The following is a 22,319-nucleotide window of genomic DNA, read 5'->3' on the forward strand; positions in this document are numbered from 1 at the left end:
TGTTGCAGCAGGAAAAGTAGCAGGAATTAGTGGGATAAGGACAAACACAAAGCAGATCTATAGCAGTGATACGTCTCTGAGAGCTGAATGGCAGCATTGTGAAGCTCAGGGTTTTCTCCAGCGACAATATGACATGTTTGTGTTTACGCCTCGTTGTGTGCACCCTGGTGCATATTCTTCCCACTGACCAACATCCTGCCAGACAAAAGACTTTCTGTATCCTGAACAGAAGGACGGAGGCAACTCAGGCCAGAGGATGACTCAGGGAACATGACAGGAGAGACTGCACACACAGAGCTGCTGGTCTTTCACATTTCAGCAGCAACACAAGGGATTCTTCTCTTCAGCTGGAGCAATCAGGTCAAAACTTAACCATGTGTTTACAATATTTAGGCTCTGATCATATCTTTAAACAAGGATTTAGACAATTAAAAGGAGCAGCTCATCTCTCTTTCAAAACAGATATTTTTCCTCAATCTAGATTGCTTTGCTGTGAGTTGCCGAGTGTTGGAGATGTCTGCCTTCTCTCCAATATAATGGAACCAGAAGGCACTCCTTTTGTGGTGCTCAAAGCACCAAAAAAATGCATTTGAAAAACTCAACATCAATGTCTCTTTCCAGAAATCATGACCCAGTTTCTCAAGATAATCCACAGACCTTGTTGTGAGAAGGCGGCAGGCTCCAGGGCTGAAAAATGAAGCCTATGCAAAAGTGCCAAAAACTGCAGTTCCTCTAATGGCCACTTGAGGCTGGCTCCAAAAGTGAGTCAATCCCCAAAGACCCCCATGATAAAATGCCCAACTTAACAGCAGAAATAAACATGTTTACAGCCTGGTACAAAAAGTCAATGTCTCCATTATTGTTATACAGTCTGTGGTTGTGAGCATTTTCATGTTAGAACTATTTTCTCTCTACCAAACTACGGCAACCAACTGTATCACCACGCAGAAGCAAGCATCTGCTCGTGGACAAGAGGCTCATACTGGGGACAGCCTGAGATGTAACATTAATGGAGTCCTCCTCCACTGAGCTGTTACATTGCTCAGATGAGCTAGCAGTTTCAAACTAAAATGAACGCTTTCTTCTGTATTGACAAATAGTTAAATACAGAGAAATACCTCCTTTAAATATTCACTGTTCAACATGTCAACATACAGTCTCCAATACTGCAAAATAAACATAATTAGCGCAAACACACAATTAAATTAATCAGGTGACCATTTTCCTGCTACGTCCCCTTTAAACCCCAGGAACTCAATACGCCCCTGTTTGGTGGATTCGGCGTCTGACAGAAGGCAGCGGGGAGGACAACCTGGCGTCTGTGGTGAGTGTCTATGTGATATGGATGGGTATGAACAGGTGTGCAGAACGGCGAGTGTGCACCCTCGTGCGAACTACAGAACTGTGGGGCGGTGAATTATGGCGATAATTGCAACCAATGTAGTGGACCAGAACGGGGCTCGGAAATGTTTGATGAGTGGTGTGTAACGTGTAGCGCATAGCGTGTAGCATGTGTGTCTGTGTGTGTATGTGTATGTGTGCACTGCCCGCACTCAGTGACGGGGCCGCTCCGTCACAAGGAGAAACCATAAACTGTATAAATAATGGACGGGCCCTCACTGTAGAGATTTACGACATAATGGACGTAGCTACCATGACATCAGCCATTAGTTTGTGGACTCCCGTTCAGCATTTTGGCTGTCACCATCTTGGTTTTTTGGAGCCAGAAGTGACCATATTTAGATGCTAGACTAGTGCTGTGGAAGAGCTAGGGATGCATCTGACTGAGAGGCTGAGGACACTTTCAGCAGATGTCACTCAAAGCCACCAGCCCTTAATTATGTGTAACTGTAAGCCTTAATAACATTTAAACTGGTGACTTGTATAAAAATTGCTCCCCGTTCAGTTGTCATGAATGTTGAAATTAGCTATTAAGTCCAAATCTCTTATCACCAGGCTGTAAACATGTTTATTTCTCCTGTGAAGTTGGGCATTTTAACATGGGGTCAATAGGGACTGACTCACTCTTGGAACCAGCCTCAAGTGGACATTCAAGGAACTGCACTTTTTGGCATTTTGGCATTGGCTTCATTTGTCAAGTTGCAGCCTGGGAGAAACCAGGTTTGTCTGAATTCCGTTTCTACTTCAAATGTTGAGTAAGAAATCATGTTACTGCAGAGAGCAGACAGTAACCTGTCAGTGATACAGGGAAGTCTCTTGTGGACAAGCTCTACACGTCGTCCAGTCGATGCTTACGGCCACAGAACTGCAAATAAAAGCAATGGCAGCAATGATTGAAGTAAACTAAGAATTCTCAGGATGAGAATGTGGTTAAAGCCGCTACAAGGAACTTTTAACTGGATATGCAAAAGTCTCTCTTTTCTGCTGATGTCTGTGCGTGACCTACAACATCAAATGAGACCATTGGTGTGAAGATAAGCTATTTCTATATAGTGTACATCCATACCTTTAGGAAACTGTCTCCGGGTCCGCCCCAGGTCACTTCCAGGACGAAACGATTTACGGCACTCAGACGGCACACGTCATCTTACCTAGCTGCTTACATTTATAGTGACTCTTATAAATAGTTGCTATTCCTCCTCCTCGACCTGACGTCCACGGGGAGTTAAAATAGCAGCAATCATCGGGTAAAAGTTCTGTGAAAGCACTGGACTCACCAACAGTCAGCCACGTCTCAGTCACACAGAGAAAATCCAATCCTCGGGAAGTCAGGAAATCCTTCAAGATAAACGTTTTGTTCGCTAGCGATGTAGCATTTACCAGCCCAATCCTGGCAGGAGCTGGCGGGTCCACAGCGTTAGCTGTCCGGGGAGCCACACACAGAGGCCGCAGGTTGCACAGATTCACCCTGCGCCAGCGGGGACGAGGAGAGCAGGGGCCGCGGGGCTGGAACACCTCATCCGGGCCGACGACAGGTACCAGCCAGGCGTCGACAGGGTCCAGCAAGTGCCGAGAAATAAAGAGGCGAGGCACCGCTCCATACTCAGTCCAAGAAGCTGTGGAAGTGCTCGCCAAACAGGCTTTCAGCCTTACCAGCCAACCACTGCGTTTACCCCGGCGGCGGTGGCGCTTACGCCGGAGAGGTGGAGCTGGGGCGCGGCAGAGCTGAGCTGGGATCCCTGATAGCAGCAGGGGCAAAGTTTTCCTGTCTTGTTGTTTCATTCATCCCCAAAACAAACACATGCGCGAGCCAGGTAAGCGTCTTTACGACAATACGCGCTAGAGCTCATGGGAAATGTAGGCTTCATTCCGGCAAAACACTACCGCTTTTGTCTACAGGGTCGCCAAAATCAACTCAAAATGAAAGTTCCTTGTAGGGGCTTTAATTATGTCATTAACAATGAAAGCAAAGCCACACTTCACTTTCTGCTTTCTTGACAAATTCAAACCAGCTTACGTTTAAAAGGGGACATGTGTGTCTCATTACCCACGACGCTAATGAAACCAGGCCAAACAGGGCTGTAAACTAATGCCAACTAACTGTCAGAAAACTGCAACACTGGATGAAGCAGCAGACTGAGACTCACCACCTCCCCCTACACCTCTTAACCGTCTCCATTCTGCTTACAAGTTCTCCATGTTCACTGGAATATTTGAGCTTGTGATGCTTTCCACCACCAGAGACAAGACATGTAAAGATCTAACATTGGTGAGATCAGTTTTCTTTGAACAAAGGTGGTTTAGAAAGGAAGTTTCCAAAAGTCAGACACATGTGAATGTGTTACTTCTTGGCTGACGTTGGTATCTGAAACTGTAGAGATGAAACAATCCATTGTTTTGCAATCTCAATTTGTGATTCAAGCTGATGAGTCAGACACATTTTCACAGAATCATTCGATCTTGCGCAGCTTTGACTTATGAATCTTGTGGCAGTGCAATAATAATATTTCCGAATTTTGGAAATAATAGAGTCCAATCTCCAGAAAAGAATGTTGGCATTGTATGTTTCTGCAAACCAAGCACAGGTTACATTTGCATGTTTCATATACAGTACAGGCCAAAAGTTTGGACACACCTTCTCATTCAATGCGTTTTCTTTATTTTCATGACTATTTACATTGTAGATTCTCACTGAAGGCATCAAAACTATGAATGAACACATGTGGAGTTATGTACTTAACAAAAAAAGGTGAAATAACTGAAAACATGTTTTATATTCTAGTTTCTTCAAAATAGCCACCCTTTGCTCTGATTACTGCTTTGCACACTCTTGGCATTCTCTCCATGAGCTTCAAGAGGTAGTCACCTGAAATGGTTTCCACTTCACAGGTGTGCCTTATCAGGGTTAATTAGTGGAATTTCTTGCTTTATCAATGGGGTTGGGACCATCAGTTGTGTTGTGCAGAAGTCAGGTTAATACACAGCCGACAGCCCTATTGGACAACTGTTAAAATTCATATTATGGCAAGAACCAATCAGCTAACTAAAGAAAAACAAGTGGCCATCATTACTTTAAGAAATGAAGGTCAGTCAGTCCGGAAAATTGCAAAAACTTTAAATGTGTCCCCAAGTGGAGTCGCAAAAACCATCAAGCGCTACAATGAAACTGGCACACATGAGGACCGACCCAGGAAAGGAAGACCAAGAGTCACCTCTGCTTCTGAGGATAAGTTCATCCGAGTCACCAGCCTCAGAAATGGCAAGTTAACAGCAGCTCAGATCAGAGACCAGATGAATGCCACACAGAGTTCTAGCAGCAGACCCATCTCTAGAACAACTGTTAAGAGGAGACTGCGCCAATCAGGCCTTCATGGTCAAATAGCTGCTAGGAAACCACTGCTAAGGAGAGGCAACAAGCAGAAGAGAGTTGTTTGGGCCAAGAAACACAAGGAATGGACATTAGACCAGTGGAAATCTGTGCTTTGGTCTGATGAGTCCAAATTTGAGATCTTTGGTTCCAACCACCGTGTCTTTGTGAGACGCAGAAAAGGTGAACGGATGGATTCCACATGCCTGGTTCCCACTGTGAAGCATGGAGGAGGAGGTGTGATGGTGTGGGGGTGTTTTGCTGGTGACACTGTTGGGGATTTATTCAAAATTGAAGGCACACTGAACCAGCATGGCTACCACAGCATCCTGCAGCGACACGCCATCCCATCCGGTTTGCGTTTAGTTGGACGATCATTTATTTTTCAACAGGACAATGACCCCAAACACACCTCCAGGCTGTGTAAGGGCTATTTGACCAAGAAGGAGAGTGATGGAGTGCTGCGGCAGATGACCTGGCCTCCACAGTCACTGGACCTGAACCCAATCGAGATGGTTTGGGGTGAGCTGGACCGCAGAGTGAAGGCAAAGGGGCCAACAAGTGCTAAACACCTCTGGGAACTCCTTCAAAACTGCTGGAAAAGCATTTCAGGTGACTACCTCTTGAAGCTCATGGAGAGAATGCCAAGAGTGTGCAAAGCAGTAATCAGAGCAAAGGGTGGCTATTTTGAAGAAACTAGAATATAAAACATGTTTTCAGTTATTTCACCTTTTTTTGTTAAGTACATAACTCCACATGTGTTCATTCATAGTTTTGATGCCTTCAGTGAGAATCTACAATGTAAATAGTCATGAAAATAAAGAAAACGCATTGAATGAGAAGGTGTGTCCAAACTTTTGGCCTGTACTGTATATCACATCAACATTTCTAGCATGATATAACATATGAGCTGATGTTGTCACTGGGAGGTGGAGAAGATCAAACAAACAACTGTCTGTTTTTTAGCAACTCATTGCCGCATTTCTAGTGGCTTTTTAGCCACCAAACATGGGTCTTTTAGCGACAAGTCACTGTGTTTTCACCAGGGATAGTGCTACAATAAGCAGCTGTTTTTTATCAAGACACCCCTGCTCTCCTGCCAGGATAGTGACATGACAAGCTGTTATGTTTACCAAAAACTCACTGTGATTCCAGTGGCAACTGTGCCACCAAAAGCATGTATTTTGATCTCAACCCCATCTGACATCTTTGGGATAAACTGGAAAGGGGGACAGTCGGTGTTTGAGCTTACAGAGGTTGGACGTTGATGCCAAAGCATGGCATTTATGTCCTGCATAATTCTTGTTGTTAAAAATTTTGACTTTTAAAGCACTTAGTTAAAGGAACAGCGTGAAAGATTTGAGGAGATTTAGTGACGTCTGGCAGAGAGGACTGCAGATGACAACCAGCTGCAACTTCTCCAGGTTAGAATTCCTTCAGTGTTCATTGTTCAGGATGTTCATACCAGGAGCCAAATTATCCACAGAGGACTCTTCCTCTCCAAAACAAACAGACCAGACGCAAAAAATGCCAAAAGCCCTAAATCCAGCACAGCGGACCTTTAAGCCAAAACATGATCTTTTCCAAACCATAACCAAGTGGTATTTGTGCCTTAACATTAACCACTGCATTGTTAAATTCTTAAGAAAATGTATGCGCTACATAATGACGTACAAATGTAACATATCCATGGTTTGCAGAAATGTACAATGCCAACATTTGCTTGGGTGACAGGTCTTTCATTAGATTTCCTTTGTTCTTATATAATTACTTTACTTCTTGATTATTTTGGCCCAATGTCCCCATTGGCCACGTATTCAGGATACCTCGATGACCACAAACACAACAGTTCCCACAGAGTCAAACGCTGTGATGTCTCCTGTATCCGCTGACAACTAAATCAGGGGTCAAATATTATCATTTCTGAAATGTAAAAATAACTTTTTTGAAGTCAGGGGGAAGAGAATGTCTTCGTTTGTCTGGTAAAACAATGGAGCGACGGAGGATGTGAAAGTCGTCCAGCTGAAATCAAAGAGGAAGGATGTGAGGAAGGAAAGCAGCGGACAGAGGATGGAGATAGTAACAGTGTGTGTGTGTGTGTGTGTGTGTGTGTGTGTGTGTGTGGTGGGGTGTAGCGCTCAGATCCTCAGAGCTGCAGCCAAACTGCCCAGGGGACCTGAAACTTGATCAAAGTGTTTGGCACACTGAGGGGAGAGCGATTAAGTGAGCTTGAGACAGCAATTTATTCAAACGGCCAATTAGAGGGTTCGATATAACCTCTGACAAGAAAGATACGGATATCCTGACTGGCCATTCGCTGCCAGTTGATCAGCAAAAGTTGGGGAAATATTAGTTCCCGCAATGGCACCATTTTTACAATTCTCAGCCAACATCTGATTCAATTTCTGTCTGTCAGCTTGTGCTTCTGAGTTTTTCTGCCCCCTAGTGGCAAAAAATCAATTGCTACAGCTTTAAATCAATTTAAAAAAAGACCAACTGACTGAAACACCACTTCAATTATGAAGATCCTGTTAAGATCACCTACCTGATCAGGACACACTGGTTCTGCAGTCTCTTCCACAGTGAGCGGTAGCACTCATTGGCGACAGCGAAGATGTGCGGGGAGATTTCACCGAGGTGGTGTCGGCTGTACAGCTCCACAGCCGGCCGGTCGTACAGGTCAGGGAGTGACTGGTAAGGGTTCACCGCCGCCAGGATGGAGCCAATGTACGTCTGAGGATCAGGAGAAATGAAGCAATGTGTGAAGTATGAATGAGCAGAGGTATGATACATATTCATTTTCACTGCTACGATGATGTGAAATAGGAGTGTATCAGTGCTTTTTGAAGCTTTTTAGCCTTGTTAGCACGTCTTTCTGAAACCAACGTGTACTGTAAGCAGGCAAACTCAAAAAACTAAGTGAAACAGGTGAGAATTGTTCTGTGAGTATAATTTACAGATTAAATTTAAACATCATGGTACTGCTTGAGAAAAGGAATGAAGACGTAAAACATTTCTGCTTAAGAAAAAAGTGTTGTTAAGTGTTGTTGTAATACTAATTTCAGCCACAAGAGGCTGACGTGCACCACCACCACCCCATTTTCTAAACAGGGCTAAAAGCATTCATATTTTCATTATCGTTTTTGGGTGCACTATCCCTTTAACACAAGGTCCATATACTGTATTGTATACACAATATATATACACTCGGCTTCTTCTCCGGAGCCTTTGTGCTCCACTGTCTCTCAGGTTAACTTCTATCACAGCGGTGCCTGGACAGCGTGACGTGTGGTTGTGCTGCTGCCGTGGTCCTGCCAGATGCCTCCTGCTGCTGCTGCCATCATTAGTCATTAGTCATACTTCTACTGTTATTATACACATATGACTATTGTCACACATGTATACTGCCAGATATTAATACATACTTTCAACATATTGTACCACAGTAGCCAGAACTATAACTATAATATTATTACTTTCATTAATGTTGTTGTAAGCTACTGTCATTACCTGCATCTCTCTCTCTCTCTCTCTCTCTGTCTCTCTTTCTGTCTCTCTTTCTGTCTCATTGTGTCATGCGGATTACTGTTAATTTATTATGTTGATCTGTTCTGTACGACATCTATTGCACGTCTGTCTGTCCTGGAAGAGGGATCCCTCCTCAGTTGCTCTTCCTGAGGTTTCTACCGTTTTTTTTTTTTCCCTGTTAAAGGGTTTTTTTTGGGGAGTTTTTCCTGATCAGTTGTGAGGGTCCTAAGGACAGAGGGATGTCGTATGCTGTAAAGCCCTGTGAGGCAAATTGTGATTTGTGATATTGGGCTTTATAAATAAAATTGATTGATTGATTGATTGATTTTGGAAGGCTGCAATCACATGACCAATGCACTGACGGGAGTAGAGAGAAATCCTGAGCGGTTAAGGACACAGGTTGGAGGAGTGGATGGGTCATAAAACACAAGACTTTCCCCAGGAGATGGGTGTTCAGAACCGTGTAGACACTGGTGCGTCCTCACCATGTTTCTTCTCCTAAACCTAATCTCTGTAACTTTACCTTAATTACGTAAGTTTTTGTTAATTACGTAAGGCATACTCGCATGCTGAGATGTGTACACGGCTCTGGTCTACTGGTTTTAAGAAAGCAGTTTATCACCTATTTCTAATGGGTTATTCCTACATTTAAAAAAAAACCTGCATTATTGTCATGTTTCTTTTGGCTAGAAATGTATTTGCTAATTTGCATAGCCAGTATTGGTAAAGCTAACGGGAGATTAGCGCAGATAAAACGAGAAGTAATTTAGAAGCAAAACCTTTTTTATCACCTGTTCTCAAATCATTAACACAGGAGATTAAACGATTTACATCAGACTTAGAAAACTGATCCCCAAAATGTATTTTTCATATGCCTGTCAGGGCTTCCGTAAAACACAGAAAGTGTGCATTTTACAGCAGCAACAGTTTCTGAAAACCCCTGTGATGAAAAGTGCAGTAACTCAACTCTGAGCCCATACATCATTACTTGTCATTTGATAAGCCCTGATCAGAGTTAAACATCTCTGCTGCCTGTCATTGCTCAGGTGGAAGCACAGATGGGCCAAAGGCTACACATAATCCAATTTCTTGGACAAAAGCACAGAGTCATAAAACCCTTATTAGACTCCATGGAAGGTGACCAACAGCAAACATAACAAGCAGCGGAACACGTGACCCTAGTACTACACAAAATCTCCTTCACCAGTTCCACTCGGCCTGACGGAAAGCTCACAATGTTCAACACGTTTGACCTTTTGCTTTGCTTTTCACCACCTCCCCTCAAACTGCACATTTTCCAAACCAGCGTCATATTTCAAAGTTCAAAGCAAAACAAACCAAACTGCTGAAATAGAAGCTTGTGAAGCCAGAATAAGTGCTGGCAGCAGCTTCAGTGCTGCGGTGGTGACTAATGGATAAATAGGCAGGCTTGGAAAAAGGCAGAACATCAGCATGTATCTGTGAGAAAAGAAGTCGGTATTTCTACTGCTGGCCTCGGTGTGAGAAGTTGTAAAGGTTAAAGCAGCATCACTGGGGCTCTCAGAGTCACTCAGGTTGTGCAAAAAAAAAAAGGTGACGCTGTCAGAAACGCTTCTTGTCATCGTCAGTGGTGAAGGTTCGAGCAGTTGGAAAGGTTAGAGAAGCATTAAGCTGTTTTTTCTTAAACATCCACTTGAGCATAAAAACAGTGATGCTGTCAAAAGCGGTAAATGCTAAGGAGCAGTAAACAGGCTGAGAGAAGTTTTCCACCTCTTAGACTCCAAGAAAACAAATCTTAAATTGGCTGTTCCTTTAACATAAAAACCCATAGGAAGAGTAAAACTGATCCACAGTTTGGAAATGTTATTAATGAAAACTTTCAACTTGGTTTTCTTCCTGTTGCACAAACCCCAAAATGACATGTCCAAACTAAAAGTAAAATTACTGCCCTGCGGTTGTATGCCTCCGTGCACCAGTCAAGTTTCTCTTAAGGTTTACAACCATGTCTGTGAAAACATAAATGCTTCAAACACATCCTCAACCCGACAGCACAAAAGATCTATACATTTAGCACAGTTTCAAGGTGGACGCCAAAAAGTATCTGACCAAATGTCTCCCCTTCTGTTCCTGAGGTATGACGCTGAGTAATGGCCGGAAAAGTGTTTTATGCAGAACATGATGATGTCACAGTGAAGCTGACCTTTGACCTTTTGGACATAAAATGTCATTACTTTATCATTTTTATCCTGTTAGACATACGTGTGAAGTTTTGTCATAATTAGTGCAATAATTCTTGAGTTATGGCCAAAAACATGTTTTGTGAGGTCACAATGACCTTTGACTAGTTTATTTTTCAGTCCAAGTGGACGTTTGTGTCAAATTTGAAGAACTTCCCTCAAGGAGTCCTGAAGACATCGCGTTCAAGAAAATGAGACTGATGCAAGGTCACAGTGATCTTGACCTTTGACAACCAAAATCTAATCAGTTCATTGTTGAGTCCAAGTAAATGTTTGCACCAAATTTGAAGAACTTCCCTTAAGACGTTCTTGAGATCTCACGTTCACAAGGATGGGATGGACAGACGGACAACCTGAAAACATAATGCCTCAGGCTATGGTTATCACCAGCGCGGAGGCATAATGAACACTGCTCCTAAACCCTTTGGATTACAGTCATGATCCTGGTCTGCTATGAAAGGTAACACTTTGGAACTTAAAATGAAAAAGACAACATTTAGAAGAGGTCGGACGTAAGCCAACACACTGTCCTATTTCCTAACACTGACACACAGACAAAGAGAAGCAGCCATTTAATTACACTGGCTCCAGGGTTGGACCAATCCAGGAATACTCTAATCTCTATAAACTGATATCTGCATATGTACGCAGAATCTCTAGGCAACTGGATAAGACTTTAATATCAGAATCATTTTGGTTTCCGAATGTAGTGCAAGTTGTACTGACCATTCACATTTGAGCAGCAAGTAAATAGTTTATGTGTAGAGGTGGAATGAATTAGCCAAAATGCAGTCTTTGAACCCGTGGATGGATTAGCAAACAAGCTAGTTAGTTAACACATACTGCATACTGTAGATAAACTGTAGGCCCACCCGGTTCCTAAATAAGGTAGCAAACCTCCCCTTCCTGCCCATAAAAAAGCTGCTGCTTCATATTAATCTAATGATGATCTGACAGAGAGACGTGGAACCAGCGAATGTTTGATCAATCATGAAAACTAGTCCATACCCATTGGTAGCTTTGTCCTCTTCTACCTATGCCAATCCTCAATGCTTATGTGCAGTTTCACATAGATTGACCACGTCAGTGAGTAGAAAAACGTGGGACAGACAGAATGACTGACTGACAGAATGACACACTGACAGTTTCTGTGATTATGTACAGCATACCATACCATGACTTAGTCATACCAAACATTAGAAAACACCAACATTGGTCCACAGGGGGAGCCACAGCGATCGGCCGCATTTTAGCCATTTTGAAGCATTTTTCTGTTGTTACAGCGCCACCCAGTTGCCAATTAGAGTTAAATTTCTCCAGTCACCTTGAGGCGTCCTGTTCTACATATCTACCAAGTTTAGTAAAAATCCATATGGTGGTTAGGCCTAGATAAGTTTTCCAACTTTTGCCAAGAGGGAACTTTAGATATTGGTCCCTAGATTATGTTCACCCAGTTTCATGCAGATCGCTCAAACTTCCTAGGAAGAGATCCATTTGAAGTGTTTTTCAAAAAATTCAAAATGGCGGAAAATCTATATAAGCGGAAGTTATGGGTTCTTGAGGCAAATGTGTTCCTCATGAGGAGAGGCATCTCTGTGCAAAGTTTCATGTCTCTACGACATACGGGGCATGAGATATGCCCATTCAAAGTTTGACATTTCAATGGGTTGCTATAGCGCCCCCCTTTGGCCAATTGATGTAATATTGCTTCATTGGCATCCTCCCATGACCCTCTACCACTGTGCCAAATTTCACATGGATTGACCAAGTCAGTGAGGAGAAAAACGTGGAACACACACACACACACACACACACAGAGTTTTCGTCATTATATAGTAAGATAGTTGTCGTAAAAAGTTTTGGATGATTGACCGGATTCATGCCAAAAAGACACCAAGCAGGTGCAAAGTAAAACCTGCAGCATGTCTATAGAAAGCTGTGGTAGCCACTCCAAGTTGATTCTGTAGCAAAGTGCGGCCAAACTCAAAGTTGTTGATAGTTTAACTTTGATGGCGAATTGCAGCCAGAAAATATCCACAGTCAATCGGTAAACAGTTCTGCGACTCCAGTGACATGGTGACATATGGTACAAAGTATTTCTTCCTGCCTGAGACACATGAACACGCCGCCCGGCCACAGAAAAATGTAATCATTGTGGCGAGCAGCACTTCTTTGCTGCTCGGTGTGTTTTCGGCGTGACTTAACACTTCAGCTCTCGTTTCACCTTCATTTAAGTGTAAGGCAGAAGAGCTGCAGGTCGACGCCTTCTCATGTTCAGTTCTTCGTGCTCATCCTGTGTAACTGGCTGACCACTTTCTCCAAGATAAACTGCACAGAAGCCACCACAGATTACAACTGCTCCACCACTCATGTTTCTTTCTAGAGAAGCCACAGAGGGGGAATTCCCAGTGATTTTCATCTGACAGGGTGCAGTTATCCCAAGATTCACTGTCATTTCTCACTGGAGTTCTTATCACTTTAAATACAGACAAAGATGACAATTTCTGACCACAGCTGTGTAAATGAGACCATTCTGTCTGTGCAACTTGGACTGAAGGTAAAAAAAAAAAATCTCATTACAGCAGTGCACAGTGTTCCTATAAGCACACATTAGGATGTGAGTGGCTGTTGCCTGGAGGAGATGATGAAATGTATTTAGAAGAAAGAGACAGAGATGCAAGGACACTTTGGTCTGCAGAGCATCTCTGTCTCCCCTCTGCAGCCACACGACGTGACTCTCTTATCCTGCTCATCTGCACCGGGCCTCTCCAACCATAAAAACACAAGATGACGTCTGAAAGCAAACACGGCTGCCAGTCGTCTGTCAGTCACGTATAACCACAATGCCAGCAGAGGTGCAGGTACACCTTTCGGACTTCTCTCTGTTTATTTTGCCTATTTTACTGAAGCCTGATATTTTCTTTGTGCTCCCACAGTAGCTCTTTATTATTGCTCCACTACCTGTTAGTAAAATTGCTTTTCAGATTTATTATATCAGAGTGGAGCTTCAAACTGTTTGACTCCAGCTAAAACAAGCAGATAAATTAAAAACAGAAGACTCCATTTCCCTCATTGTAGAGCTCAAACAGAAAAGATTTCCAAACACTGTTTGGTTTGGATGAATAGGAAGAAGGAAAAAACTAAATGGCTCTTTCTAACACAGTCCGCCATGCCTGAGGTGGAACCGTGTTTGGCGCTCTGAAGAGGAGAACTCAGATTACAACCATAATAATGATAATTAGGTTAATGGGCATGCCGATGTATAGGGCATGGAATAAAATCACCCTGGCAATGCAAGCTTTCAGCTGAGTGGGTTAGTCTGTTGTAGAGCTCAATGTGTATGAGAACAGACGCTGAATGGAAATATTTAAAGGGAGCTGCTCAGGAATGAAGAGTTATGAAGAGCTTCAGTTGTCTGACTGATTAAAGGTTTTCCAGAGACCAATAGTTATGAAGCTCACTCAGCTTTGAACATTATAAATACGAGAAATCATCAAACATGACATGGCACTGTGATAGCACACACCCAACAACCTGCCACATTGGTAGAAGCATCAGCAGAGGTATCACCAGCAGTCATACACTGTTTTGTCTGTCTTTGCAGAAGGCTGAAAGATGACGTTTATCTAAGTTACAACATTTAATCGTAATATTTACAATATTCTATCCTGTAAAATTACAAGACATTCCTGGCTACTGAGTTGCAGTAAATGTACAATATTGCATTGTAATTAATTACAGTACAATGCTGTATAAGTACAGTACTTTATTGTAGTTAATTTACAGTAAAGGTCCTGTATATTGCTTACTGTAAATTTACTGCAATTATTAGCCAGGAATTTCCTGTAAAAATACAATAAATTTCTAACAGTGTAGATGGTGGTTGCAGTAACAGCAGTAGTAGCATTTGTGGAGAAATTGAGCAAAGCGTTAGTTCAGGCAGGACACGATGTCAAGCTCAGCTCACATTGCAGCTACATCAGCTGATCTCAAACAGCCCAATGACTTTAGACACAGCCACTGTGCTCTCCTGTACCCTGTTTACCTCCAGCCATTGTATCCAGAGTCCAGGACGAGCTCAACAAAGGCCCATTCCTCTTCTCATGCAGAACTTAAGCACTTCTCCATCTTCTGCTTCGTCAACCTCCTTAAATATAAACCACCTAGGTGCGCAAGTGGATCTTCTTTTCACTAAGAATGAGTTTCTCTCAAACCACAGATGTCCATCAAATTTCCATAACCGCTCAGTTCTATTCAGGGTCCAGGGAGTGTGTGTATTTCACATGCATGTCTGTATAAACATGACACATTGAAGGTGATGGCTGATATAAGCAAAGCAAACAGGGATAATCAACCAACAGAGCAAACACACACAGCTCTGGATGTTTTGTGAGTGAAAACAAACAATAAAAAACGATGCAGACTTAAAACTGAAGACGCCTTTTGATGATCATATCGTGCAGCACTACGCAACCTTTGTTGCCTGCCTAACCCCCCATTTGTTTTTATAATCAAGAAATCCCCTGAAAAGACCAACAATGTGTGAGTCCATCTCTCAGCTACAAGCCCATTGGTTTCTACTAAAGACTTAAATCACACCTCACAAGCATGCAGTTCATTTTCATAAAAAGACTTTCTAAAACAGCTGGGCACTGTTGTTTTTAGAAAATGGTGCTCAAACAGGAGGAAACACTTCATCTGTTGGGCACTATTTTCAGCTGCAGATTATTGCATACTCAAGATTATCGGCACCTTTTAAAGATGTGGCCGATAGAACACCACATGTACAAATAAGGTTTGGAAAAAGTCATTAAAACTATCAAGCCACCATGATACAGCCCCATCAGGTCAAACCACTTTCCTTTGTCTAACTGGTATCTCATTAGTTTACACATTTTGAGCGCTCCCACCCTCCTCCCTGTGTTACATCCTGGATGAACATCCTGTTTAAACAAAAAATATATCAAATTACAGATGGAGTGAACTCCTAAAATGCTGCTCCACAGTGACTGTAAAAGGTAAGATGAGGTCAACGCAGACAAAGTTAAGTTTTGCTGATGGACATCAAACGTCTTTATCACCTGCCCCGTGCTGCTCATTAAACCCCTTGCACTAATCTCCCTTCGCCATTCAAACGGCCTACTGACTGACTGACCTACATTCAGCCCAGATGCAAATACATTTGAATGGCAGTTAAGGTGAGAGTATTTAAAAGACAAATACTGGCTCAGACGATGCTGCCTGTGCAAATCAGCCAGAAGAATGGGGAGGGCACGTTGTTATAGTAATGTACAGTGGATCATAAATCACCATGCGTGCTATCTCTCAGAGCATAAACACAGCGTGGCAGCTCCCTGCTCAGGTGAAGGAGTCAGTTTATGGGCATGAAAGCAGAAATGTCCGTCTTCCGCCGGCAGTATAAACAGTTTACAGTCGGACTGATCTTGTACATCACTCAGCTCGTCGTGTAAACTTCTTTGCAGACGCTTATGTAGTGTCACATGGTGTTTGGGATTTTTACTGAGCTCTTGTTTAGAGGATCTGGAGAAAGTCGACCGAGAAACCCCCTTTAACTTTTACACCTTGTGACAGCTGTATGAGGTAACTCAAATGTATACTCCTTTGGTGTCTAACATATTAACAGTGACCTACTGGAGGAATGATTTCTTGATTAAGACTTTTTAAACTGTTTATTTAATTCTCTCTATTTTCTTTCATTTATTTGCCCTTTCACTTATTTCTCCAATTTAAAATGGAGCTTGACATGTCCCTGAAAGTCCAATAAACAAAGTTCCATGCAATATATGTAATTTAAAAATAAATAAATAACACTATATTGAACTTATAAAGTCTGACCTGCTACCCTGAACCGTCTCACCAAGAAAAACATTATCAGAGGAGCTTGAGCAGCAGTCTGGAGGAGGGTAAGTTCACACCAGATGGTGTGCATTGCTAAGAGTTTAAAGAAAAACGCCTTGGGTAAAGTCATGCCTTTCCTTAACTCGATGAATTACAACCATTTGGACTCAATTAGATCCCCCTGTTGCTCCGTCCTAGTAACAGTTTCCACGGCAGCACCCTGGCTGTGAGCTAATTGGCTGTGACTCTCATCAGATGCCCCCCTATTGGCTGATGTGATTGACCACGGCCCCTCGTCCTCCATGTGTGGTGTCACATACTCTGTGTTGTTCAGAGTCATGCCACAGAGGTGACGCAAGAAACGTGATACACACATTTACATTGTTTGCTTGAGGTATTTAACCTGTGGTACTTATGGAAATGGCCTTAACGGTCTCTCATGATTCCAACAGTATAATGGCTGGTACCTGTATTTTGGCTTTTGTAAAATCATATTTTTAAAGGTGACCATTTTCAGAATTACCAGCAATTATCTTTTCCACATTAATTATTATCTGAAGAGGAAACGAACATGAGACAGCATTTTATTTAATTTCCCTGCAATTAAGAACAAGCGGTAACCTCAGGGGCTGAAAAATGAAGCCAACATGTACCAAAAACTGCAGTTCCTCTAATGTCCACTTGAGGCTGGCTCCAAAAGCAAGTCAACCCTGACAGACCTGCATGTTAAAATGCCCAACTTTACTACATGTTTATAGCCTGGTATAAAAAACTGTTATGGTCACGACTGTTCACGACAAACGTATGGGGGTGAATTTTTATTTATTTATTTTTTTTTAATATAACTCGACTCATATAACTCACCTGTTCAAATGTTATTAAGGCTTAAAGTTTTGCATGATTAAGGGAGCTGTGAGTGTCAGGTGGGTGCTGTCCATCCAAGTCACCACCACAGCAACAATGCTGGTTAGGCAATGTCGCTATTTCAGTGCGTTCTGGTCACCAATAAAAAGTTCAGCGTTTGATTGTGCTAAAAGACCCGCTAAGGAGTTGAATCTTCAGTTTTTCCCAGTAAATACATTTTGTTTTAATGGTTTTAAGCCTGTCTTTTGCAAGCCAATTAGCATTAATTATTTAATTAATTAATTAGCATTGTCACAGTTGACCAGAGAATGTAAATGCACAGTGCTAACCAAGCTAGTAGCTAGCATTAGGGTTAGCACTGAACTCTTGTCCATATATGGTCACTAATGGCTCCAAAAATCAAAGATTTTTTCAAGGCTTCAAAATGGGAGCCCACAAACCAATGAGTGACATCCATTATTTCACACAGTCTATGATTAAAAAGCAATATAGGAGAGGTAGACAACTACAATTACCGCCTCGCAGTTGTTTGCCTCCACGCACCAGCCAAGTTGCACTTACAGTTTGTCTGTGAACACATAGAGGATTCAGACACATCTTCCCCTGGCAGCACAAAAGATTCCTCTAAGCATTCTTAGGATATTGCGTTCATGAGAATGGGATGGATTGGACATGAAAACATAATGCTTCCGGCCACAGTAATCAAGGGCGCAGAGGCATAAAAAGACAAAAGAAGACAACTAGGCATGTTTATCAGGGGAATCTCCAATGAAACAAATATGTATTTCCTACAAGTAACATAAAAGTAATGGTTATCTATCACAATATTGATGTTGATCCATTTGAAAATGTAGTTTTAGGAGCGCCAAAATATGACAAAGTGCACCGCTTCTGTGTTAAAATCTCACCTCAAACCTCAGAAGCTGTGCCAGAAGTAGCATGTTTCCCCACATGATGGTTTGGAACGTGCAGATGGAGGAGTAGATGGAGGAGTAGATCGGCCTGCAGTGTTTCAATACTTTTCTTTCCACCATGAAAACTTAGTCATTCATTATTGGATTAGTTCAGTTTAGAGTAGCCTGAATCATAAACGTTTTACAATAAGCAAATGTACAGAGGTTTACAGAGAGTGAGTGTTTAACACTCAAATGATTATATGTCCAGAGTCACTTTACTTTTTGACATCACATGTCTTCTATTCAACAGATAGCACCCACTGACAAACTGCAGATATGTGTCACTGGTCAGACTGACCTCAAGTGATAGTTTTGCTCTATGACAGAGAGCAGTTAGTGAAGCTAAAGAGCCTTTGTGTTTACAGAGAGGCGTCAGTCAGTGCTGATGGAGTAACTGTAGAACAGAGGGAGGCATGCAGGCAGTCGGACCTGTCCAAAAAAATAAGATCTCTCTGAGACAGAGCCAGATAAATGCACTGAGGGGGAAATGAAGACCAGATGGAGAAAAAAAACTGGAGCATCAGAGCCAAAGCGCTTTGCAACCTGCCTGACTGACGGCAGGAAATGTAAGAGAGTGGAGTGAGGAGGGGGGAGGATGAGTGGGGGGGGGGCATGGAACAGTCACTGAGTTACCGTGTCACCGAGACAAACTCCTGCACATTTGTTATACTTGGCGATTAAAGCAATCCTGAGCCACAGTTCATGTTTTATATCGCTGTTGAGGGACGGAAAGCCCACATCTGCAAGAGTCTTGTTCAGGAGATGAGAATATTTATTCTCCCAGCAATGCCCTGTTATTTTTGAAATGATGCAGTGGTAGTTTTGACAGATTAAATTCAATAAATTTACGGAAAGTTCTGATTCTACAACAGAAAAAAGAGAAATATATTAAGTTCTGTTTTAATTTCCTGACTAGAGGACAGAGTTAGCTCACGGATAAGACTTGGTCTTTCTGTATCTGCGTAGCTGCAAGTGTTCATCACATAAATTCAGTGATCTGTCCATGTCTGCGAGAGTGAACCCAAATTATACGACCAAGGACTGAATACACTGATTACACACGTGAACATAGTTATCTGCACCCAATAAAGTCAGTATGTTTACATGCACAGTAAAGATGAGCTACAGTTACAGCTCGACTAGGACATTTAACTGGACTACTGTCTTTGTCACAGTATACAAGCACAGGAGGGGAATCCATCTATTGACCGAAGTATGTCCGACTCCGCTACAATAGGTGGTGACATGCCCCCTTTCAGCTTGTTAGTTTTGGACCTTTTCCCTGTTGACGTATTATGTCACAGACCAAACAATCGACCAAGAAGTTAGCTACAGTTAGCTAGCAGCTAACTGGTACCATGGTGGACAACTTTACAGCTCCGTACATTTCGTACATGCTGTAGATTTCGTTGCATTGTTACCAGCTTCTTCTTCTGTCACACAATTAATACTTTTCTACTTCCAGGTCAAAGCCCGAGGCAGAAAATGTGGAGCATGCTCAGAGCGCCTCGGCCAGTTTGGGTCTGACTGACTGTATACACGCAGGAAGAATTCAACTCCCAGCTGCATTATCCGACTTTGAAGAATTCAATTTAGTACAATTTTAGTTGGACTAAAGGCCCATTTATGCTCAACGTTAAATACGGATCCGGATACGGACGGAGCCTTCTGTCCGACCTCCCGCCGCCCACTCCTGTCTCAAACACGGAGGCCTCCCTCTCTGCGGGGCCCGCCCTCACTCTCATACATTATCAATATGTCCTCCACAGTCGCCATGTTTGTTTTTGAGTTTGTTGTTGTCATAAACTTTTGACGCTGGGCTGCCTCCTGGTGGATATATTGGTTAACATCATGCCAACGTAAAGGACGCATGGAAGTATGTGGGCAGTGACGGTAACATCGTTTGAAATGGACGTATACATTTTCGTATGTAAAGGGAGCATAAATGAGCCTTAACATGTTTACATGGATTTTAAAAGTCCAGTTTTAGTCAGACTAACAAATATCTATAATACAATGATTAATGTCATGTAAACGTACTGACAGTCTGATGATCTTAGCTGAAAAAATGCCAAATCTCGCAACCAAATTGATATGTCCAGCAAATTCCAGACAAATCTGTTTCTCTGTTAACGAGATAATTTAACAAATAACACATGGGTGAATAAGCTCTGCCAAAACTGACCGTAATCAGCAAACCAAAAAATGCTAAAAATGGTGCAAATCACTGCATGAAACCACACACACTCTTCTCATTCCACTAATCCAGTCATTTCTGCTCACATTTTATTTCAAACCTATTTCTGACAAAAAAAATAAAAGATCTAAATTAAACATAAAGTACGGGACGTTTTCCATCTGTGGTCTAAATCTGCTCTCACAGGAAGTGACAAAGTAAGTGTATACAAAGCTGAAAGGAAATGACATCAGGAGGGTTCTTGGTGAAGCGTGAAGCTCTGTTGGCTGGAGCACCGTTTCTCCACATCTGACAGTAATCAGGACTGCGAGCTGGACGGCAGCTTCAGCTAAAACCTCTGAAATGTAAATGTATCTTTGACACATGCACACGTTCTGCTTTTAATAAGAAGTACAGTGGGTTCATGTTTCAGTGTGTCTAAAGGAATGTGTGTGTGTGTATGTGTGGTCTGTAGGTGTGTGTAAGTGTGTGCATGTGGTTGTTTATGTATAAGCAGACAGACAGACCAGATATATATCTACTGTGGGAAAAAATGGCATGTTCTGAAATGATCGTGGTATCGCATATAGAAAGTGACTTAAATGCCTGCCTGCAGAAAACACTGCATCATCTGGAGTTTTCAGATAACAGGACATGAATTCGGGGCAAAACCTGATGCAGGATTTTACAACACTGAACCATTCATCATTGTTATCTGCCTGTAAATACACAGTTCAGCCGTTTGCCGCTTTGCTTGAGGGTATTTTGACAAAAGCAAAGAATCAAATGAGGTGATCAGCTGGTTACTCATTCACAGGCCAACATTTCACCAATAGGTTTTCTACATTCCAGGCTTCTGCAGCGTACACAGCACCTCTCCGATAACAGTTGTAAGTGTGTGAAAGTGGAGCAGCAGCTGGCTGTTTCAGTCTGTCAGTCGGCCGGCAGTGGACACGGTGACTTGTTAAAATAAGCCAAGCGAGTCACGAGACTGTTTCTGCTCTGTGGTGAAACTGACCGAGTTAGCAAAGCCTTTGATGACAGCTGGAAAGAGGAAGAACACTGAGTGTGATTGAGTAGTTTGTCCTCAGTATACTGCGGGAAGCACGGCGAAGCACAAAGATTCCACTATCTCTGCTACTCTGAGCTCTGGCATCAACAAGACCTCATGTGTACCTGAACCACAACGCAGGTCATCTGTGAGTTCCTTCCAAAGCAAACCACGTAACTGTTCCAAAATGACTCATCTGAGTGTTTTATGATCCGACACCTCTTTGGTTACAGTTTGGGGAACTACTCGGTCCACTGGCTCCAGTCAGATCAGTGAGGAGGTGGCATTTTTCCAGAGGGGTAAAGTCGGTCTGAACGCAGCTTTGGCGCTGTGAATTGAGACAAATGATCCTGTAGAGGAATCTCCTGCTATTTATCATAAGTCATATAATATATATAAAGTATTTTACATATACAAAGATTAAATATGAGACACAAAAGGTTCCTCTGTAGGAATGAAAAGTTTCTGATTTGAAGACCCCCTGCTGGAAAGAGAGACAGAGAGGAGTGGAGGTGTTGACACTTGAATGCCCAGACAGAGACTGTGTGTGTGTGTGTGTGTGTGTGTGTGTGTGCGTGTGGTTGAGGGGGAGTTAAGTGTAAAATATTAATCGTGGGGCTGACAAAAAAGAACAGCGTGTGATAGAAAAATGAGAGAATGTGTATGTCAGTGTGTTTGTTTGAGAGAGGGACAGAATCGGGGTACAGAACAAGTCAGAGATTCCTGTGTGTGTGTGTGTGTGTGTGTGTGTGTGTGTGTACAGTCTTTAGTTGCTGTGATTGTAACCAGCTGTGCTGTCGACTGGTGGCCTCACTCGTCTCCTCTGCAGATTCCACTGAAGCACACACACGGACATATATGAACACACACACACACACACACACTCTGTCTGCTAGCCTCC

The 22,319-nt window shown here is 42.6% G+C and overlaps 1 protein-coding gene across 2 annotated transcripts in view; it reads right to left on the reverse strand.

Annotated features, from left to right (window-relative positions):
- myo10 (myosin X) overlaps positions 1–22,319 on the reverse strand; it is a 179,305-nt gene that overhangs the window by 79,700 nt on the left and 77,286 nt on the right. For both annotated transcript variants that reach the window (XM_033650103.2, XM_078173422.1), the window contains exon 4: positions 7,314–7,501. In XM_033650103.2, coding sequence (XP_033505994.2) covers positions 7,314–7,501 — 188 coding nt within the window. The remainder of the gene's footprint in view (positions 1–7,313; positions 7,502–22,319) is intronic.

This window comes from Epinephelus lanceolatus, chromosome 12 (assembly GCF_041903045.1).
Source record: "Epinephelus lanceolatus isolate andai-2023 chromosome 12, ASM4190304v1, whole genome shotgun sequence".
Lineage (NCBI taxonomy): Eukaryota > Metazoa > Chordata > Actinopteri > Perciformes > Serranidae > Epinephelus > Epinephelus lanceolatus.